Source organism: Purpureocillium lilacinum (assembly GCF_023168085.1).
Source record: "Purpureocillium lilacinum CBS 284.36 DNA, scaffold_7, whole genome shotgun sequence".
Lineage (NCBI taxonomy): Eukaryota > Fungi > Ascomycota > Sordariomycetes > Hypocreales > Ophiocordycipitaceae > Purpureocillium > Purpureocillium lilacinum.
Window position 1 is genome coordinate 2,801,918 of NW_027072117.1, and position 20,004 is coordinate 2,821,921.

Here is a 20,004-nt window from a genome sequence, read left to right on the forward strand (position 1 = left end):
TGACTGATCGTCCTGCGGGCTTGTATCATAATTGGACCAGGCTGTATCTGAATCGTGCTCGGGCGGCGACTCTGACAGGAGGTCGGTGTACACGGCTGGAGTAACAGCCGAGAAGAAAAGTTCACAGAAAGACGAATCTAGTGGCAGCAATGAAATGCCCGTGTTCAGAGATATCTGGTGCTTCCCCTAGCCATTACTCCACGCTACGCCCACGTTGATGCTCATGCCTCAAAATCACATCAGAACCCATCCCCATCCGCTCAGTCCTTCCGAAGCACCTCCTCAATGATCTTCTCCTGCGTGTCCTCCCGCTGCAGCTCCTCGTCGAAGCTCCACCTGTACACCACCTTGGAGCTGCTCACCCAGTCCCCGTTGATGGTCTGCTGCACCATCGGGCCCGGCATCGGCACGTACTTGACCGAGTAGTCGCCGGCCTTGGGCCGCAAGCCGCATTTCTTGCACGGCGGGTTCCACGTCTGCTGGGTCAGGCCCGTGATCTCCTGGCAACGGCTGCCGTTGCGGACGATGGCGTGGCACTGGAAGGCATGCGTGCGCAAGAAGTCGATTTCCATCATTTTGGGCGGTGGGCTAAAGGGGACGGCTACGGGGATGGGCACGGGGATGGCGTCGTTAGCTCTACGGGAGTCTGGGGCGGAGGGCTCGAGGGAAGTTGTCAGGAGCGATGGCGATGCTGCTCTGTTCCAGTCTAATGGGAAGAGCATCCTCGGAGACATTTTCGACAGCTCCTGCGTTATATAGGTTGTGGCAACCAGCAGTGAAACAACGACTTGGAAAGAACGATTCGCATTGTGGAACGACTGTGGGCAGACAACTCAATTTCAACACCTTTGGATGAAATATAAAGATGAGCGGGGGGCCTCGTAGGGGGCGGAGCTGGATTCCAAGGCTTCTCATCACCTCTGTGGAGGTGAGCCTAGTCTTATCCCCGGATGGTGGCCGACATCCCAGCACAGCTACCCGTTCCACGCCATTGGAACAAGGAACAACCAAATCCAAGCTGTGCAAGACTTTCGTGCAGTCAAAAGCTAGACTCTTGATGGCGAGCATTCCTAGCCTCCTTGATTTCCATGTTTGAGTCGCTGTAGTATGTAGGACCGGCAGGTCAATGCACCTTCGTTGCGTCAATCTATCGGAGTCCACGTTAGCTTGCAGACCGCCTGATGCGAGGGCGAAGCACCGACCTAATCCTACGCCATACCCATTTCCTCCACTCAATTTGGCCTGCTCCCCACGAGGCGGCCTTTTAGACTTTCATTTCAGATTCACTCCGGGACGCAATTTGCGTCTTCAGCTCGCGGTCACTAGGCGATGAGATCGGCAACATTCATCGGCATCTCGTCGATCTGGGTCGAGTAGTACACTGTGGGGGGTCAGCTTTATAGCCAGACTGAACAGGAGGGGATCACTAACGCTCAATATCGCGAAGGATGCGCACATCTTCGGTGGTGACAAAGTTGATTGCCACGCCCTTGCGGCCGAAACGGCCACTACGACCAATGCGGTGAATGTAGTTCTCGCGGTTGCTCGGCAGGTCGTAGTTGATGACCAAGCTGACCTGCTGGACGTCGATTCCGCGTGCCCAGACATCAGTCGAGATCAGAACGCGGCTGTTGCCCTGTCTGAAGTCCTGCATGATGCTGTCGCGCTCCTTCTGCGGCATGTCGCCATGCATGCTGCTCACCGTGAAGTTGGCCTCGCGCATCTTGTCCGTCAACCAGTCGACCTTGCGGCGCGTGTTGCAGAAAATGACTGCCTGCGTAATGGTGAGGGTGTCGTAAAGATCGCAAAGGGTATCAAACTTCCAGTCCTCCTTCTCCACGGCAATGAAGTACTGCTTCAGACCCTCGAGGGTCAGCTCGTCACGCTTGACGAGGATGCGTACGGGATCGGTCATGAACTTGGTCGTCATGTCGAGCACGTCGTACGGCAGTGTGGCGCTGACGACGACGACTTGAGTCGCTGGCGGCAGGTAGCGGTAGACGTCGTAGATTTGCTCGCGGAAGCCCTTGTTAAGCAGCTCGTCGGCCTCGTCCAGAACCAGCATCTTGATGTGTCTTGTGCGCAAGTGGCGGCGCCGAATCATGTCGGCCACACGGCCGGGGGTACCAGAGACGATGTGCTGGCCGTAGTCGAGCTTGCGAATGTCCTCGCCGACGTTGGTGCCTCCGATGCAGGCGTGGCACTGAACGTTCATGTAGTCTCCCAGGGCCATGACAACGCTCTGGATCTGGGTCGCCAATTCGCGCGTGGGCGAAAGCACCAGGGCCTGGGTCTCGCGCACAGCCGTATCGATGACCTGCAGCATGCTGATGGAGAAGGTTGCCGTCTTGCCAGTGCCAGACTGGGCCTGGGCGATAGTATCGCGGCCCTTGCAGACTTGGACGATGGCTCGGGATTGAACGGCAGATGGGGTCTCGTATCCATACGCGTAGATGCCGCGAAGCAGGCTCTCTAGTCAAGCGTGTCAACAATGCACGGGAAGATCGAGGTCATCCGAAGGTACCTTTGAGCGACATGGACTCGAATGTAGGGTGGACCGTGACCTCCTTGGAGGTGGAAAACTCCATCCTCTCATCCGCCTTGCGGTCGATACCTCCTGCGCCTTCAGCCATGATTGCGATGTTTCGGTGGAAAGTCGTGTGTGCAGAAGGGAGATGCAACAGGGTTGCGGAAGCTGGCAGAAAAGTTTCCAGGTCGTTGATCTTAGAGTGTAGCAAACAAACTCCAGCGCCGGGAATACTTCGGCTGACCACAACAGGCACCGGTGGCGCGCGACAGTCGCCTGTGTTCGCGCGCCAGCTGCCCAGGTGGCGTCGGCCGCTGGAACCTGGAACTTTTTCCGTGCAGCCACCATCAGCCCGACGACTTCCAGAGCCTGCCTCTGTCATCCCCAAACACCCGCGCCACGAATCTTCCTCAGCATCCCCCGTCGCATAGCCAACATCTACCGAGTGCCCCTGTCGATTCCCACCTCGCAATGTCTGCCGTGGAGGCAGCGCGGAACATCCGCGAGGACCTCGAGCGCCTCGAACAGGGCATCGCGGACCGCGTCCGGGAAGAGCCCAAGCATGTATGTGCTTATGAATCCCCTCCACTCCTCTATCCGCGCAAACGCTCTGGTGCTGACCACTGATGCAAAGATCCGCAACATTCTGAATAGAGATCACGAGGTTGCGCAGCTGCTCGGCGAGATCCAGAAGCAGGCAACCAGCCTGATTGAGATTCTTAACGATGACGTCGGCTTCACCGCGCAAGCCGTGGAGGATCTGAGCACCGGCGATCCTTTCAGCAAATTCTACGGTCAAATGGACAGCCTCCGCGAGCATCACAACCGATACCCGAACGAGCAAGCCGAGAACCTCGAGCAGCGCTATCGACTCAAACACGACTACACGGGCGCGACCGCCTCCATCGTCGACTCGCTCTTCTCTGGAGAAGAGGGCTACGGCAAATACTTTGACCTCAACACCTGCCACGACGAATTCCTCAGCCTGCCCAGCGTCAAGCATCTTTCCTACCTGCAATACCTCGAAGAGTTCGACAACTTCGCTCCCAACCACGGCGGAGTGAAGCGAGCCGAGAAGCTCACCGACCAGTACTTCAAGTACGTCGGAGACTTGGCCGAGTATCTCACTTCGTTCCGCAAGCGCACCAAGCCCCTCGAGGATGTCGACAAGGTCTTGACTGAGTTTGACGCGGAGTTTGCCGAGGCATGGAAAAAGGACGAGGTGCAAGGATGGCAGTCGGAGGAGGGATCCGCGAATGGAGGCCCCAACAATCTCAGCAGCCCCGATGCTGTCTGGTGCGACGACTGCGAGAAGGAGTTCAAGAACGAAAACGTCTACAAGAGCCACTTGACTGGGCGAAAGCACATCAAGGCCGCCGAGGCCAAAAAGCAGCAGAAGGAGGGCGGCAGCGGTGGCGAAACCGGTCCAGCAAAGGGTGCTCTTTCGACAAAACGCATCAAGGAGCGGGCCGTGGCCGAACGTGAGCATCGCGTCAAGCGGCTCGCCAGCGCAATGAGCACGGAGCGCAGCGACACCCGGGTCAACGTCGAGCGCAAGCAGGGTATGACGGAGCGCGAGCGCCAGCAGGAGCTCGAGAACATCAACAACATATCCGAGGAGCCGAGAGAGACCGAAGAGAACGGTCAAGAGGAAGGCGAGGAGGGAGACGAGAAGATCTACAACCCGCTCAAGCTGCCGCTCGCATGGGACGGCAAGCCGATTCCCTTCTGGCTGTACCGACTCCACGGCCTGGGCGCAGAGTTTAACTGCGAGATTTGCGGCAACTTTGTCTACATGGGACGCCGGGCATTTGACAAACACTTTAGCGAGCCGCGGCACATCTACGGCCTCAAGTGCCTGGGCATCACCAACGTCACGCTGTTCCGAGATATTACGAAGATCGAAGAGGCGTTGAGGCTGTGGGACAGGATCCAGCAGGAGCAGAAGAAGTCGAGGGTCGACGACGGCAGCATCGTGCAAATGGAGGACAGTGAGGGCAATGTCATGCCTGAGAAGGTTTACCTGGATTTACAGAAGCAAGGCCTATTGTAAGCGGTGGTCTAAGGTGGTTCAGGGTGGTTCATGGGAAGAGCGGCGGCGTACAACTAGATGTGCTTTAGATGTGGCCTCGACGATACAGCCACGTGTGTATATCGAATACCAGTGTCGGAACACCCTTTTGCCATTGAGGGATGCAGCCATCGTGATGACGTGACATCCTCGAGGTTGCGTTGCCTGCATGGCTTCGAAGGTCATCGATGCATGATTAGTCATTGTCGTCGGCCCCGACAAGCCAAGCTCCAGAGGCTGCCGGGGCGACAACAACGCCTGACAGTGCTGAGCTCCAATCGCCAGTTAGCGCCAGCATCTCACCTCACAGCAACAAACATCAACCGTGAACAATGCCATGAGCCATACCACCACCACCGCGCGCCTACACCAGGCATGAGCCAAGTAACGAAGCCCCTTCCGGCCCTGTACACGGTCTACGTCCTGCGCTCGACGGTGCGGCACGCGTCGCTGTACATCGGGTCGACGCCGAACCCGCCGCGGCGGCTCAAGCAGCACAATGGCGACGTCAAGGGCGGCGCGGCGCGCACCTCGCGGCACACCCTGCGGCCGTGGGAGATGATTGTCCTCGTGTCGGGCTTCCCCAGCATGATTGCCGCGCTCAAGTTTGAGTGAGCAGATACCCTTCCCCCCTTTCACCCCCCGCCACTCTTTCTTCTCTCTGCGCTGTACTAGCGCACGCGAAAAGATAGAAAGAAGTATGTAGGCGGGCAGGCAGACGCAGGAGGACTAACTGACTTGGCGATTGCAAGATGGGCGCTCACGAACCCGCACCTGTCGCTGCACATACCCGACGAGTCGCGCCTCGCCGTCGCCACGCAGCGCAAGAGGAACGGCATGCCCAGGCGCCCGCCGCACAGCCTCAAGTCGGTCGTCTCGAACCTGCACCTGCTGACCGGCGTGCCGAGCTTCGCGCGCTGGCCGCTAAGCCTGCACTTCCTGGCGAGAGAGCCGCACGTCGCGTGGAGGACCTGGCTCGCGACGTCGGGCAAGCCCAGCAGGCCTGGGCTGCGCGTCCTGACAGACTACGAAGACGGGCCAGCGCCGCCGCCGACGAGGGACAACGCTGTCAGAGACGGCGATACGGCGACGGAGACAGAGGCAGCGGCAGAGGTCTCGCAGCGGGGCATATACAGCCTCCCGCTGGACTACAAGCCCATCAAGGCGTACGTCGAAAAGGCAAACGAGGTGGTGTCGTTTGAGCGCGAGGGGGCGTGCGTGCACTGCGGCGAGGAGCTCGCGTCGGGGAGGGGGCTGCACGCAATGTGCCCCAACGACGGGTGCACAGGCATGGGCCACCTCGATTGCTGGAGCAGGCACGCGCTGTCTGGCGATGGCGACGGCGAAGTGATTCCCGACCTTTGCAAGTGTCCGTCGTGTGGGGGCGAGGTGCGCTGGGGCGACATGATGAAGGAGTTGAGTCTCCGGGTTCGGGGCGCAAAGGAGGTGGACAAGCTGCTCAAGAAGAAGACGACAAAAAAGGCGGCAGCGACGACGACGACGACAACAGCGTGAAGGGCTACTTGACGGGTCTTGGGACATTAGCTTGGCGTCTTAGGATACGGTTTGTGATTTCTACATTACGAGGCACGATGTATATGCCATGCTCATCTACACAAGCTGCTTCTATACGTCACGGAAGGTTGTTGATGATGATGTGTGTTGTGGACCTTCTAGAAGGTTTGCGTCGAGGCATACGCGCACATACATTCGTGGATACTCGATAGCTCGGTACGCGAAGCGACAAACGCCACGTCCCCTTCTCGTCGTCATGAGCAACATCATCCACATCATCACCAACATCATCATCATCATCAGGACCGTGCAGCGTTTTATTTCCCATGCCCAAATGACCTGCCATGTGGGATGACGACCGGGGCGGAGTGGCTGCGAGCGCCCTCGCCGACTGGACGGGGCTCCGCTCCAGGTTCTCCCCCCACTGGTTAGCCTGGCCAGGGGGTGCATGGGGGGCACGAGACGGGGGTGCCCTCTTGGCCCGAGGGAAGAAAAAACTTACGAGACACACACTTTTCCAACTTCATCGGCCGCTGATTGGCCCGGCAGGTCGCCAGCATCGGCCGGGCCCCTGCAAGTGCGGCGAGCGATATCAGAGCGCGGCGGCGGGCGCGGGCGCGGGTGCTGGTGCAGTGACCACGACTCGCTGCCTGCTCTGGCCGGGCTCGTTCGTTTTTGGTGTGTGTGCCTGCGTCGTGAGTGCGCGCGTGATAGCCTACTGAAATCTGTTGCTGCCGAGAAGGATGCCTCGGGGGTTCGGGTTGCCGTCGCTCGCTGAATTGCCGCATTCGGACGCCGGTCCTCCCAAGAAGATGGCCTCGCACCCGCCCATTCTTTTCACGGCCCCTCGTCCCACGCGATTGGGCGCTGTCGACTGTCGTCTTACCCATTGCGGAGGTGGTGCGGACGGCCGCCCTGGAGATGGCGCATGTCATGACATCCCTCGCAGCAGCATCCCATCGCCTACCTGAGCTGCTTGGCTGTCGGCAGGGTACCCCCAACACCCTCCTCGGTGTGGGCATCGCGTTGCGTGACACACTCAGTCAGTCAGCCAGCCAGCCAGCCAGCCGTCCGGGCCCGGGGTGCCTCGTCCTTGTCGGCTCCATCTGGGCAATTCGCGTCACCCGCCCTTCCCGCCGCCCTATGTGGGCGCCTCGCAAGATCGATGCCCTGCGGCCGCGCGGGTTGGCATCCGATAGCGATGTGTCCGTCCATGGACAATCGAGCTGCCACGAGGGCGGCGGGCGGTGCGTCTCGCTCGGCCCGAGTCCGTCGCGGCGCAAGGTCGTCGGCGGTCGGTCGCATGGCTGGCCGGACGTCGTCGCAGGTGGATCCCAGCGCCTGCGGCCGCTGTCCATCTCTCCAGACTCCCCCCCTGCGTGTCAGGGCAAGCAGGGCTGGTTATTGCCAATGTCTCTTGTGGCCCCCCGGTCGGCCGTCTGGGCAAGCGCCAATCAAGCATGCGTGTTGCGCGAGTGTTTTGTACGAATTTTGAAGAAGATTCCCGGCTTGATGATTGTCGATGAGAATGGAAAACGACGAGGCTCAGAGGGCCGAGGCCGGGAAGAGAAGCAGGCTGGCCTGGGCCCTGAGGCTTATGACACCCGAGATCGTGGATTTGGCAGGAACCTGGAAAGAGGTGGAGCGGATCCGCCCACCTACCTGGCGCTGTTGCTGCTGGTAGCTGGTTGCTCACTGCTGGGGACTACCTAGCCTGCCACTGGGCACTGCAGGCTAGGTCGTCTTGAGCGCTCACGCCAACTCTGCATGTATAGGGTACTTGACGGGAACCAGTCGCGCTACCTCTGTCGTGGAGACGGACCACTGGGCTGGGCTGGCGACGACCCACCTCCACCGGCGGTGCCGCGCATGCCTGATGCCACGGCGAGCTGTGCGCCCGGCGAGACCCCCAGCAGCGTCCTCCCGCGGCGGGCCCCGTCGCCCTGCGAGGCTGCCCGGGTCCAGCGTGCCCAGACACCCACCACCGGGACACTACCTGCGCCTCCGCGAGTGGGTACCGAGGCGGTACCGTCTACCTTTTGTTCCTGCACCACTTGTCTCTTGGCCTGCTGGGAGGCGGCGGCGTTCCGGGCTGCACCCACGGGCGCCCACCCACGCCCACCTCACGCACCACCTGCACCCGCACCCGCACCCGACAGCAGCAGCAGGAACCTCTGCCGCACCTTCACGCTCTCACGTCTGGCGCCGCGACCCATTCCTCCTCGCCCGCCCTCCATCTCTTCTCTCTCCAACATCTACTACACCACGGCCCCCGACCACCACCGCCGTTGCATGCCTCGCGCGCCGCCGATTTCGACGGCCCAACACCCCGTGCGGCCCGTCTGCGCATTCGCCCACTGTTCAATCTCTGATTGAACGGCCTTTTTATACGTGCGTTTTTGTCTCCCTGGTGTTAGTCGACGCCCGCCATGTTCGTCGGCGCCGGTTTTAGCTTTTCATGCTGATGAGGCCAAACCTTTAGCCCGCTGCCAGACTCCCGCTCTCGTGGCCTTTTAAACCGCCACGGTTCGTTTCAAATTACTCCAAGACGACGGCTTCCCTCTCGACGGCCTTCCCGACGACGCCCGTCACCACCCCGAACCGCCGATACGATGCCACTGTCGCTATAGCCCTTGGAATAACTCGACGACCACCATCCCGTGAGCACGTCGAAATAGACCTCCAAGTCTTGAATGAGAACCACCCGCGACGCATACGACTGCAGCGTCCCCCCTTTGACACCATAATCCCACATCACCCACCCGCGCCATGGTGTCGGTCCCCAGCGCCGGCGGCGTCGCCAGCAGCACAAATGCCAGCGCCCGCAATTCCCCAGCCCCGAGGTCGACGCCGACCCAGGCCTCGACGAGGCCAAAACGCAAGGTCAACACCAACGGCTACCACCCCGCCAACACGACGGTCCCCTTGAGCGCCATGGTCAGCACGGGGCTGGACCTGACGTCGGTCGAGCGCCGCGGCCAGCCCACTGCGGTGCGCGAGCCTCTCAAGAAGAAGGACCGCCTCCACGGCATCTCGGATGCCCCGACGTACTGCCCGAATGAGGACGAATGGCGCGACCCGCTCGAATACATCAAGAGCATTGCCCAGGAGGCGTCTCAATACGGCATGTGCAAAATCATACCACCAGACTCATGGAATCCCGATTTTGCAATCGACACCGAGGTACGCACACCCTGGCCGGTTCATCTCGAACCTGGCGTTGAAGCTCCATTACTCATCCACGTCTCCTCATCTGCGCGCAATGCCCTTCTCGTGAGCATTTTCTGACATGGTCGATACAGAAATTTCATTTCCGGACTCGAAAGCAGGAGCTGAATTCTGTGGAAGGGAGTGAGTCTTCTTGCGGACCCCGTGGTGACTTTTGCCGCGGTGCAACTGCGTATGCTGACCCTGTCCCTCTTCTGCAGGCACCCGTGCCAACCTGACCTACCTCGACGGCCTGGCCAAGTTCCACAAGCAGCAGGGCAATCACCTGCTTCGGCTGCCCTATGTTGACAAGAAGCCCTTGGACTTGTATCGCCTGAAAAAGGCGGTCGAGTCTCGCGGCGGTTTCGACAAGGTCTGCAAGCTGAAGAAATGGGCCGAGATCGGTCGAGACCTCGGCTACAGTGGCAAGATCATGTCATCGCTGTCGACATCGCTCAAGAACTCGTATCAGCGATGGCTCTGCCCTTATGAGGAATATCTGCGCCTCGCCAAGCCTGGCGTTCACCAGCAGCTGGAGCAAGAGTATGGCGGACCACTGACGCCGAGCCCGGCCCCGACTCCGCCCAAGCGATCGAATGTGAACACGCCCTCGAGCGCCAAAGGCGACTCGCCGACCCGCCAGGCGTCCGACGCTTTGCAGTCCAGCTTTAGCAGCTTGAAAAAGGAGACGGATCGGGATACGCCAATGCTTGACGCTCCGCCGGCACCAACCTCAGCGAGCACGCCAGGGGGCTTTACGGCCATCAATTCAGGAGGTTTCACCGCCGTCAACGCTGCATCTAACTCCGCCAGCCGAACCGCGAATGGCGAAAGCAAGAGCTTTACACCTGATCCGAAGCGGTTCGATACCCCAGGCTCCTCTGCCAAGAACACGCCGGAGAGTCGTCCGATCGGGCTTGCCGCTGCCGCTGCTCTCAAGCGGCAGCTCAGCTGTGAGAGCTCCTCTGACTCCGCGAAGAAGGATACCGACGCGGACAGGGAAGAGGGGGACAGCAGCAGTCGCCGAAGCAAGCGGCTAAAGAAGGAGGCCGTCCCAACCGTGGCCGGGTCCCACATGACGCCTTTCAGACCCTCCGTTCCCCGCATCCCACGGGATGAGGCTGCCACTGCCGGCGACAAATGCGAGAACTGCGGAAAGGGCGACGATACAGGCCCTCTGCTCGTCTGCGAATCGTGCGACCATTCTTATCATGGCTCCTGCCTCGATCCGCCTCTGAAGCGCAAGCCAGACGCCGAGTGGAACTGCGCCCGGTGTCTCGTCGGCGACGGACAGTTCGGGTTCGAGGAGGGAGGCTTATACTCACTGAAGCAGTTCCAGCAAAAGGCCAACGACTTCAAGCAGGGCTACTTTGAGAAAAAGATGCCCTTCGACCACACCCTCAATTGCCATCGGCCAGTGACGGAGGAGGACGTCGAGGTTGAGTTCTGGCGCCTTGTTGCCGATCTGGAAGAAACAGTGGAGGTGGAATACGGTGCCGACATCCACTGCACGACCCATGGCTCGGGCTTTCCCACAGTCGAGAAGAACCCGAACAGCCCATTTGCGACCGATCCGTGGAATCTTAACGTCCTTCCGTTTCACCCCGACAGCCTTTTCAGGCACATCAAGTCGGACATATCTGGCATGACAGTGCCCTGGGTGTACGTTGGCATGATCTTCTCCACATTCTGCTGGCACAACGAGGACCACTATGCGTACTCGGCCAACTATCAGCATTTCGGCGCCACGAAGACTTGGTATGGTATCCCCGGCGAGGACGCCGAGAAATTCGAGGAGGCCATGAAGGAGGCAGTGCCCGAGCTGTTCGAAACGCAGCCAGATTTGCTGTTCCAGCTCGTCACACTGCTCACTCCAGAGCAGCTGAAGAAGGCCGGAGTGCGTGTGTATGCCTTGGACCAGAGGGCTGGCCAGTTTGTCATTACGTTCCCGCAAGCTTACCACGCCGGTTTCAACCACGGTTTCAACTTCAACGAGGCCGTCAACTTTGCCCCTTCCGACTGGGAGCCTTTTGGTCTAGCCAGCGTTGAGAGAACTCAGATCTTCCGGCGCCAGCCATGCTTTTCCCACGACGAACTTTTGTGGACCGCAGCGGAAGGAAGCGCTGCGTCGAGCCTCACCATTGAGACTGCAAAGTGGCTCGCTCCAGCCCTGGATCGCATACATAAGCGTGAAAGGACTCAGCGGGCGGATTTTGTCACCAGGCACGAGGAGGCATCAACGCACAAGTGCCCGCTTTCAGGCAATTCGGGTGAGGGCGACTGCCCATTGACTTTCAAGGTCGAGGACGAGGACGTACTCGACGAGGATGAGCAATGCTGCAGCTACTGCAAGGCATTCGCGTACCTGTCACGCTTCAAGTGCCAGCAGTCCGGCAAGGTCGTGTGCATTCTTCACGCCGGAACACACCCCTGCTGCGAGATGACCGAGCAGCAGAGACTCGCCGGCGAAGGCCACAGCCTGATTTATCGGAAGACCGAAGACGACATGGTCGCTGCTCATGACAAGGTCATTGAAAAGGCTCGCACCCCAGAGCTATGGGAAGAAAAGTACGCCAAGACACTCGAAGAAGAAGCAACGCCGTCGCTAAAAACTCTCCGCGCCTTGCTCCATGAAGGCGAACGCATCCCATACGACTTGGCATCACTGCCGATTCTTAAGGAGTTTGTCGATAGATGCAACGAATGGGTCGAGGAAGCGACAAACTACATTGTTCGAAAGCAGCAGAACCGGCGTAAGAACGAGAAGGCCTGGCAGAGCGGTATGCGGAAGTCGATTGGCAATTCCTACCAGGACCAGAAGGAGCGCGATTCGCGCAATGTTTCCAACATCTATCGGCTTCTGAGAGAGGCGGAACACATCGGCTTCGATTGTCCCGAGATTGCGCAGCTCCAAGAGCGTGCGACTGCGGTCAAGGAATTCCAAGTGCGCGCCGCAGCGGCTCTCGAAAACAGCAACAGCATGTCCATGGAAACCGTCGAAGAGCTTCTCGAGGAGGGCCGTGGCTTTAATGTGGATACGCCCGAGGTCGACAGGCTGTCGAGGGTGCAGGAGCAGATGCGCTGGAACGAAAAGGCTCGATCTAGCCGCGGCGCCTTCCTGTCTTTGAAGGAGGTCCAGGACCTTATCGAGGAGGGCAAGCGGCTTGAAATCCCAAGCTACAACGACCACCTCAAGTTCTACTGCGACCAGATGCTTGCCGGCGAAGCTTGGGAGAGGAAGGCACGGGAGCTCATCGACGCGGAGATTGTCCACTATCCTCAGCTCGAAGCCCTGTCTAACCAAGTGCAGGTCAACGCGCTGCCGGTCTCGCGGGAGACGCTGGCTAGCGTTGATCAGATTCTTCACAAGCAGCGTGAGGCGCACCGTCAGATCCTCGACATCACGGAGAGGTGTCGCAATCCGGACTACACGAAACGGCCAAAGTACTCGGAGGCTGTCGACATTTCCAAGAAGCTGGAGGACCTGAACTCGAAGCCGAACGGCACGCTCGATCTGGAGAACGAGAAGAAGAGGCACGAGGACTGGATGCGCAAAGGCAAGAAACTCTTCGGAAAGTCTAATGCGCCGCTTCACATCCTCAAAAGCCACCTCGAGTATGTCCTCGAGCGCAACTCGGATTGCTTCGATGTGGACCACGACACTCCCCGGCTTCCCGGTGAGCCGGTATCGCGCGAGGCCAGCCCCGAGCAAGGCGGCAATCGCTGGGAAGATCCTCGCTCCAGGCAGGTATTTTGCATCTGCAGAAAGATTGAGGCCGGTATGATGATTGAATGCGAACTGTGCCATGAATGGTAAGCGAAGCACGGGAAGAAGTGACTTGGACAGCTGGCTAATGCGGCTCAATAGGTATCACTACAAGTGCTTGAAGATTGCGCGCGGCAAGGTCAAGGAGGACGACAAGTACACGTGCCCGATCTGCGACTGGCGGATGAAGATTCCTCGGGACGCTGCAAGGCCCAAGCTCGAAGACCTCGTGGCCCTGTCTGATGAGATCTCGGGCCTACCGTTCCAGCCTGATGAAGAAGACGTCCTCTCGCGCATCATCGACAACGCACAGACATTCCGAGACCACATCGCGCGCTACTGCAATCCTCTTCTCTCTACGGAGGCAGAGGCAGAGACACAGCGATTCTACCTGCGAAAGCTCGAGGGTGCCGAGGTGCTTCTCGCCTACGAGACCAACTTTTTCCGGCAGGAGCTTCACAAGTGGTGCCCCGTGGCGCCCGAGGCGCCGCCAATCCTCGAGGTGTCACTGAGCACTCGCAAGCCCCGGCCCACTAAGCTGCAGAAGATGCTTCTCGAATACGGCGTTGATAACCCGGATGACCTACCCGAGCATGCCAGGGGCAAGGCGAACAGCCTGCGCCGGAAGGCGGCAAATGCCGAGGCCGCTGCCGCAGCCTCGCACACCCCTGCCGGAGTCATCCTGCCTCCATCCAGCAATTCTGCTTACGGTGGCCCGGCATTCTACTCCCGAGGCCCTCACGCGGGTGGACTGGACGCGTCGGGTCCATCGGGCGACCACGGTGCCAAGTCGGGCTCGCCGCTGGATAAGGACAGGGCGAAGTCTGGGGGCAGCAGCATTCTGCATCCCGGGTTCGGACCTCAAGTGCTCATGGACAGTTCTGTTCTGTCGTTGGAAGAACGCCTGCTGCAGGGACAGGAAGACCGCATGGACTTGCAAACCGAGGCCGGGAAGAGCAAGGCCCTCGAGATCCTCGGCCGTACCGAAGCGGGGAGGAGAGAAGCCGAGCGCATATTTGGTGGGAACGTGTGGGGCTCGAACCGGCGATCCATGAGCGCCCAGGACCGGTCGATGACGCCCAGCGGCGCGGAAGACGACATGATGAAGCAAGACCAGGGCAACGTGGACCAGATGTTCAAGGACATGACGAACCAGGACGACGAAGACGAGCAGAAGAAGAAGGAGAGCGTCGCGAACGGCCCCGTTACGGCGGAATCTCTCGAGAGCGAGAGAAATGGCATGGACGCGCTGTTAGATGGCGAGTAGTTAGAGAAGGGTTGCTTTCAAGGAGTCACCGGGGACAGGGAGGCGTGCATCTTTCCACTATTTTCTGATTGTTCGCAGGAACGGGGTGCGATTTGGCGCAGGTCATTACCGGTTGCTTGCTTGACAAGGGATGTACCAAAGGGAAAATGTAACATTACTGCGCGTGTGGCGTGCCATGTCACAGCTAGACGAGGCGTTTCTCAGAGAGCGGGGGCAAGAAGACGGTCACAGGTCACAGACTCACTTATTTAGCTCAATAATTCAGATGCCTCGAGTTGCACTGCGTCGCATTGCATTGCAGTGCATTGCATTTGCACGGAAAAGCAACGTCGTGTTCCATGTTCATGTCATTTCTGTCGCGACCTCGCGCTCTTTCTCTCTGTGTCTTCAGGGCGTTGAGCCCAGAACGTCTATACTAATGGTAGGTATGCAGCCGTGGTGAACCAGTTTTCTGCAAGGGGCCGTCTTGCTGCAGCCCCTGCACCTGCCTGCCTGTCTTGCCTGTCGGCCTGCCTGCATGCCGCCGTACACTGGTTGATCGAGTGTCTGTCTGTCTCTCATATATCGCGTCCGCGCCCGAGAAGAAGGCCAACCGTGCTTGTGTGTGTGTGTGTGTGTGTGTGTGTGTGTGTGTGTGTGTGTGTGTGTGTGTGTGTGTGTGTGTGTGTGTGTTTCATGATTGTGAAAGAATAAAATAAGACGTCATCATCGACCAAGTCAAGTTTGTTGAATGCGTTGTTGAATGCACATGACCACCTTCCAATTCTTTTGCTGAAGCGAAAACATAACAAAATCCCAAAAACCAACCCGAAAGGGGGGGGGAGGAAAAGAAGAAGGAGACTAAGAAGAGAAAATGAGAGAAGAGATGGTAGATCTATTCTCGATTTCTTCTTTTCGGAGATATAAGTTGTTTGTGTGTCGATCCGGTAAAAACGCCGTTGAAAATGCAGAGATTGGGTGTTGCGTATCCGAAACGCGCAGCGGCAAGACGGATGTAAAGTGTGTGGGGAGTGGAATAGAGCTGGATGATGAAGAAGATGTCGGGGAGGTGGCAGCAGCTCATGTCCGGTTGACGCCGACGAGGCTCAGAAACTCGTTGCGCGTCTTGGACTTGCGCTCGAAGCAGCCGAGAACGCAGCTGGTGATTGTCGAGGTGGACGTCTGCTGGACGCCGCGCATGACCATGCAGAGGTGGCTCGACTCCATGACGACGGCGACGCCCTGGGGCTTGAGGATCTCCATGATGGCGTGGGCCACCTCCTTGGTGAGGCGCTCCTGGATCTGCAGGCGGCGGGCGTACATCTCGGCGATGCGGGGCAGCTTGGAGAGGCCGATGACGGTGTCGGAGGGGATGTAGCCGATGTGCATCTGCATGAGCGGGTGAGTCAGTAGCTGCGGGGACGAGGAGGAGGAGGACGGCGAGGAGTCACAGGCCGGGGAGCGGGCACGGCGCGCGGGCCATGGCTGACTGTCCGAGCCTGTTTGGGGATCAAGCTTTCGACAAACAAACGTACCTTGCCGATAAAGGGCACGAGGTGGTGCTCGCAGAGGCTGTGGATCTCAATGTCCTTGACAATGACCATCTCGTTGTGGCCCTCGTGGAAGAGGGCGTTGTTGACAATGTCCTCGACGTTGACCTGGTAGCCCTTTGTGAGGAAGAGGAGGGCCTTGGCGTAGCGCGAGGGCGTGTCGAGGAGGCCCTCGCGGTCCGGGTCCTCGCCGACGCACTCGAGGAGGGTGCGCACGGCGCCGCGCATCTTGTCGAGGCGCTTCTCGGCCTGGTCGGCGTCTTCCTCTCGGCGTTCGCGCGTGCCGCGGGCTGGGGGGCGCGGGATGTTAGCGAATGGCCTGGCAAAGCGTCTGGCTTGACTTCTCTCTCGGGGGAGGTTGCTGCTTACTCGGCCTGCTCAGGCCATCGTAGTCGATGACGGGGCTCGGCGGGCGGACCTTTTGGCCCTGGCCGGCGACGGGGGCGCGCTTCTTGGGGGGCGGCTCGTCCCTCGGGTCGCGGGCGGCCTTGCCCAGGCTGTTGCGGCGCTGGTCAAATGCGCTGGGGCGGCGCGCAGAGGCGGTGCCATTGACGACGGCGACGTCGCCGTTGGGGCTGCGAGACTTGCGGCTCCGGTTCCTGTTGCGCCGGCGCTTGCGGGTGGACTCATCGCTGGTGGAGGAGCCCGAGACGCTGGCCGAGTCGAGGGAGCGCTTCTTGGTGGCGGCCATGTCGATGACTTCGCTCTGTGCCATTTGCGCGCGTCGTCTGTGTCTCTGGTTCTCTTGCTTGCGTGCAAATCGGTCTATCGCCGAGTTGACGGTCGGTGATGATGCTCTGCGCGGCGCGGCGCGGCGCAGATGCGGCTGGCGGGCGATAAGGGCGAGAAAAAGGCAACGGGCGGGATGGCCTCTCGTATGTGTTATGCAAAGTAGGCGACACGAACGAGGGTGGCAAGGGTATGTATATGTAGAGAACGTCCCCCGGCTGTCGAGAGATGGGCAAGGCGGGATGGATGACGGGTTGAGAGAAAAAAAGATGATGCGAGGCTCAGGCCACGAGCGACGTCGGCGTTCGGCGGCGGCACGGCGTCGGTCTTGGATGGGGATTGCGGGGTGCGAATTTCTTACATGAGAGGAAGGAGGGACGGAAGCCCGCCTGCCCCGGGTCGGTATAACTTGGCGTGCAAAGTATTTCGTACCGGCGGTGGTACTTGGTCATGCTAGCGCCGTGCACGCCGGCCGCCTTCCTGTCAGTGCAAAGTATGCCGCCGTGCCCCCGGTTAGTTAGTTAGAACGAGCCTGCGGCGGCTCCGGTCGGCCCCTAACACGCCGTGGGAAATGTACGTGCGTACTCGTATCCGTTCCAAACGAAGGGAACGCAAAAACTCTCCCAAAATGTGAGCCGCCAGTACGTCTGATTCGTCCTGCCTGCCGTTCGGGGTTTTGAGGCGTCATCTTATCGGGGCAATGTGGCTTGGTGACCTGCGTTGACGTCGAACGCATGTACCGCAAGTACTTCGGCGTGCAGCGGCAGGCGAACCTGCGTGAGACTCGCAGCCGGCCCGCCTAGTGGCCGGTCATGTGATCTGGCGCCCGGAAGCTGCAGACTGACGAGCCGTACGTGTTGCAACTGCACGCGAGCATCAACCACCTCCATCGAACATCCATCCAAAGCCCCTCTCCCTCCGCCATCCACCCGCCCCGGCACTGCACCTTCGCCCCCAACCGAGGGCGCTTCCCACGCCCCTTCCGCCAGCTTCAAAGGGACCAACGCATCCTCTCCAACGCGCACCTCGCGCACAACACACCTCACCTCCCGCGTCATGGCGTCGCCGCCCTACGCCTCGTCGCCGCTGGCCATGTCGCCGCCCAACCCGTCTCCCGCGCAGCTCCCCAACAAGAAGCGGTCCTCGACTCTCGACGTCAACGCTCCGCCGGTTAAGCGCCGCAAGCCTTCCAACCTCTCGCAGTCGGGCCCCGTGCACCCCCTTCGCCAAACATCCTTTCCCCCCGAGGGCGGCCGCTCCCCCTACGCGCGCTCCCCGTCAGTCGATGCCACGTCCATTGTTAGCGGCAGTGCGGCCAGCGGCGTCACTGCCAGCGGCGCGCCCAAGAAGAAGCGCGGACGCAAAGCCAAGAACCCGCGCCCCGGCGACGAGTCGGCCGAGCAGACGCCCAGCCTTGTCGGCGGCAAGGCGCCCACGACTGTTAGCGGCCAGGGCGGAGGCGACAAGGACGCAGGCGCCGACGACGACGATGATGACGAGAACCAGGAGATGGCCCTCGAGGAGGGCGTCGCGCGGACACAGGAGCAGAAGCAGGAGGAGATTCGGCTGCGCGCCATGCTCGTCGAGGCCTTTGACAGCGAGCAGTACAACCGGTACGAGCTGTGGCGGGCGGCCAAGCTATCGGATGCCGTCGTGAAGAGAGTCGGTCTCACTGCCGCAGTCATTCACAGCCCTCACGGTACTGACAGTTTCTATTCTAGGTGGTCAACGCGACGGTATCACAATCGGTTCCGCAAATGGTCAGCACCGCCGTCAAGGCCGTCGCCAAGCTGTTTGCCGGAGAAATCATCGAATCGGCTCGCAACGTGCAGGCCGAGTGGATCACGGCGGGCGAAAAGCAGAGCGACCTCCCGACGCCGCCCCCGTCGGCCAAGGACGCCGCCAGCGAGGAGGAGCCAGATTTGAAGCGCGGCCCCTTGCGGCCCGATCACCTGCGAGAGGCGTGGAGGCGATACAGGAGCGGAGGTGAGAGCCGTGGCGTGGGCATGCAGCAGCTGTGGCACGCGCAACAAGGAGACGGTGTGGAGCGGTTCTCGACTCGAACCGGCAAGCGGCTCTTCAAATGAGGGCCGTTTTTGGCATTGATTGCTTCACGGGAGAGCGAGGGAGGTTGTTGGAACAAATTTGTTATGATACCCATGCTTTGTCCATCCATAGACCATAGGAGGATAAAGCATACTGTTTGATATGAACTCGCTGCAGAACCAGGTGCCCCTGTCGAGAGCCGTGCCATAAGCTGCGTCTGAATTGGCTGTTACGGGCGAAAGGTTGCGCCGTCTGAGTTGCGGCATCTTCCGCGGATAGGTGCCGATCCTTGGTGATGTGCCGCGAAGGTGCGTCTGCGTGCGCCATACGAGTGCTCCACGGCGTGCAGATTCACGCTCTGGGCGACTGCCGACTCAACAACCCACTTGATTATACAAGGCAAAGGAGTCGCAATGCAGTTCGTAGCTTCATATTCATGATAACGTGCCTTGTTCAAAAGGAACAGCATTGCCATACCGAGAGTGACATATCAACTTTTGTGTCTGCATCCCAACCACGAAAACCTGCAACGATGCCAGGCCACGTCTCCATCCGCGTGTCAGACCTCGAGGCCTCGGTGCGGTTCTACCTCGCCGCGCTGGCGCCCCTGCGCTACGAGGCGACGCGCTTCGACGGCGTCGTCGGCCTCGGGCCAGCACCAGCACCTTCCACCTCCTCCGCCGCCTCCGGCACTACCACCACGTCGACGGCAGCGGGTCCCATCCCCGACTTTTGGCTGCGCCAGTACACGCCCGGTCCGCAAAACGGGCACGCCGCGAGGCCGACGCCCGTGCACGTCTCCTTCTACGCGGGCGAGGCGGCGCTCGTGGACGAGTTCCATGCGGAGGGGGTGCGCGCGGGGGGGAGTGACAATGGCGGGCCGGGGGAGAGGCCGTGGTTCAAGGGATATTACGGTGAGTGCTGAATGTGCTGGATGATTGAACATGAGGGGTTGGCTTGTGGTGTTGTGCTTCCTGGGACGAGCCTGGCTAACTGAAGGGTCATGATTGTGACGATGCAGCGGCGTATGTGTTGGATCCGGACGGCAACAACATTGAGGTCGTGTGTTTTCTGAACCAGGCCAAAGAGTAACAAAAGGGATTTGGATCATGGTAGCAAGCGCCATTTTCACAGAGCTACGAGGGAATCGCGCGAGGTCGTCTCCGTGGTCTGGTTGTCGCCGAGGTTGTGGCTGATGCCATCACAATGTTGCAAGAGACATAAAAGTTGTACTCCCATTCAATGGCCCTCCCCGGTCTCGGCAAAACGACAACGGCTTGGGTGATGATTGTACTTCAATTCCTACAATTTCTTCACGGTAGTCAATGGCAATTATCGCGCTGGGCA

General features: G+C 59.9%; 8 protein-coding genes across 8 annotated transcripts; 5 read left to right on the forward strand and 3 right to left on the reverse strand.

Annotated features, from left to right (window-relative positions):
• Positions 1–260: 260 nt before the first annotated feature.
• PLICBS_009757 (uncharacterized protein) lies at positions 261–575 on the reverse strand (the record flags this gene model as incomplete). The annotated part of the gene is made up of 1 exon (XM_018325377.2): positions 261–575. The coding sequence occupies one exon, from the start codon at positions 573–575 to the stop codon at positions 261–263; it is 315 nt and encodes a 104-aa protein (XP_018176771.2).
• A 747-nt stretch (positions 576–1,322) lies between these two features.
• Positions 1,323–2,633, reverse strand: PLICBS_009758 (RNA helicase; the record flags this gene model as incomplete). Its single annotated transcript, XM_018325378.1, has 3 exons — positions 1,323–1,381; positions 1,432–2,472; positions 2,525–2,633. 3 exons carry the CDS (start codon positions 2,631–2,633, stop codon positions 1,323–1,325), a joined length of 1,209 nt encoding a protein of 402 aa, XP_018176772.1.
• A 365-nt stretch (positions 2,634–2,998) lies between these two features.
• On the forward strand, positions 2,999–4,580 carry PLICBS_009759 (uncharacterized protein; the record flags this gene model as incomplete). The annotated part of the gene is made up of 2 exons (XM_018325379.2): positions 2,999–3,091; positions 3,162–4,580. 2 exons carry the CDS (start codon positions 2,999–3,001, stop codon positions 4,578–4,580), a joined length of 1,512 nt encoding a protein of 503 aa, XP_018176773.2.
• A 393-nt stretch (positions 4,581–4,973) lies between these two features.
• Positions 4,974–6,113, forward strand: PLICBS_009760 (Slx4p interacting protein; the record flags this gene model as incomplete). Its single annotated transcript, XM_065601716.1, has 2 exons — positions 4,974–5,209; positions 5,351–6,113. 2 exons carry the CDS (start codon positions 4,974–4,976, stop codon positions 6,111–6,113), a joined length of 999 nt encoding a protein of 332 aa, XP_065457788.1.
• Positions 6,114–8,882: 2,769 nt separating this feature from the next.
• On the forward strand, positions 8,883–14,353 carry PLICBS_009761 (uncharacterized protein; the record flags this gene model as incomplete). Its single annotated transcript, XM_018325382.2, has 4 exons — positions 8,883–9,296; positions 9,416–9,464; positions 9,542–13,133; positions 13,189–14,353. 4 exons carry the CDS (start codon positions 8,883–8,885, stop codon positions 14,351–14,353), a joined length of 5,220 nt encoding a protein of 1,739 aa, XP_018176776.1.
• Positions 14,354–15,412: 1,059 nt separating this feature from the next.
• Positions 15,413–16,597, reverse strand: PLICBS_009762 (GTP cyclohydrolase 1; the record flags this gene model as incomplete). The annotated part of the gene is made up of 3 exons (XM_018325383.2): positions 15,413–15,721; positions 15,868–16,172; positions 16,252–16,597. 3 exons carry the CDS (start codon positions 16,595–16,597, stop codon positions 15,413–15,415), a joined length of 960 nt encoding a protein of 319 aa, XP_018176777.2.
• Positions 16,598–17,667: 1,070 nt separating this feature from the next.
• On the forward strand, positions 17,668–18,698 carry PLICBS_009763 (uncharacterized protein; the record flags this gene model as incomplete). The annotated part of the gene is made up of 2 exons (XM_018325384.2): positions 17,668–18,273; positions 18,333–18,698. 2 exons carry the CDS (start codon positions 17,668–17,670, stop codon positions 18,696–18,698), a joined length of 972 nt encoding a protein of 323 aa, XP_018176778.2.
• A 491-nt stretch (positions 18,699–19,189) lies between these two features.
• On the forward strand, positions 19,190–19,749 carry PLICBS_009764 (uncharacterized protein; the record flags this gene model as incomplete). Its single annotated transcript, XM_018325385.2, has 2 exons — positions 19,190–19,571; positions 19,679–19,749. 2 exons carry the CDS (start codon positions 19,190–19,192, stop codon positions 19,747–19,749), a joined length of 453 nt encoding a protein of 150 aa, XP_018176779.2.
• Between the last annotated feature and the right edge of the window lie 255 nt (positions 19,750–20,004).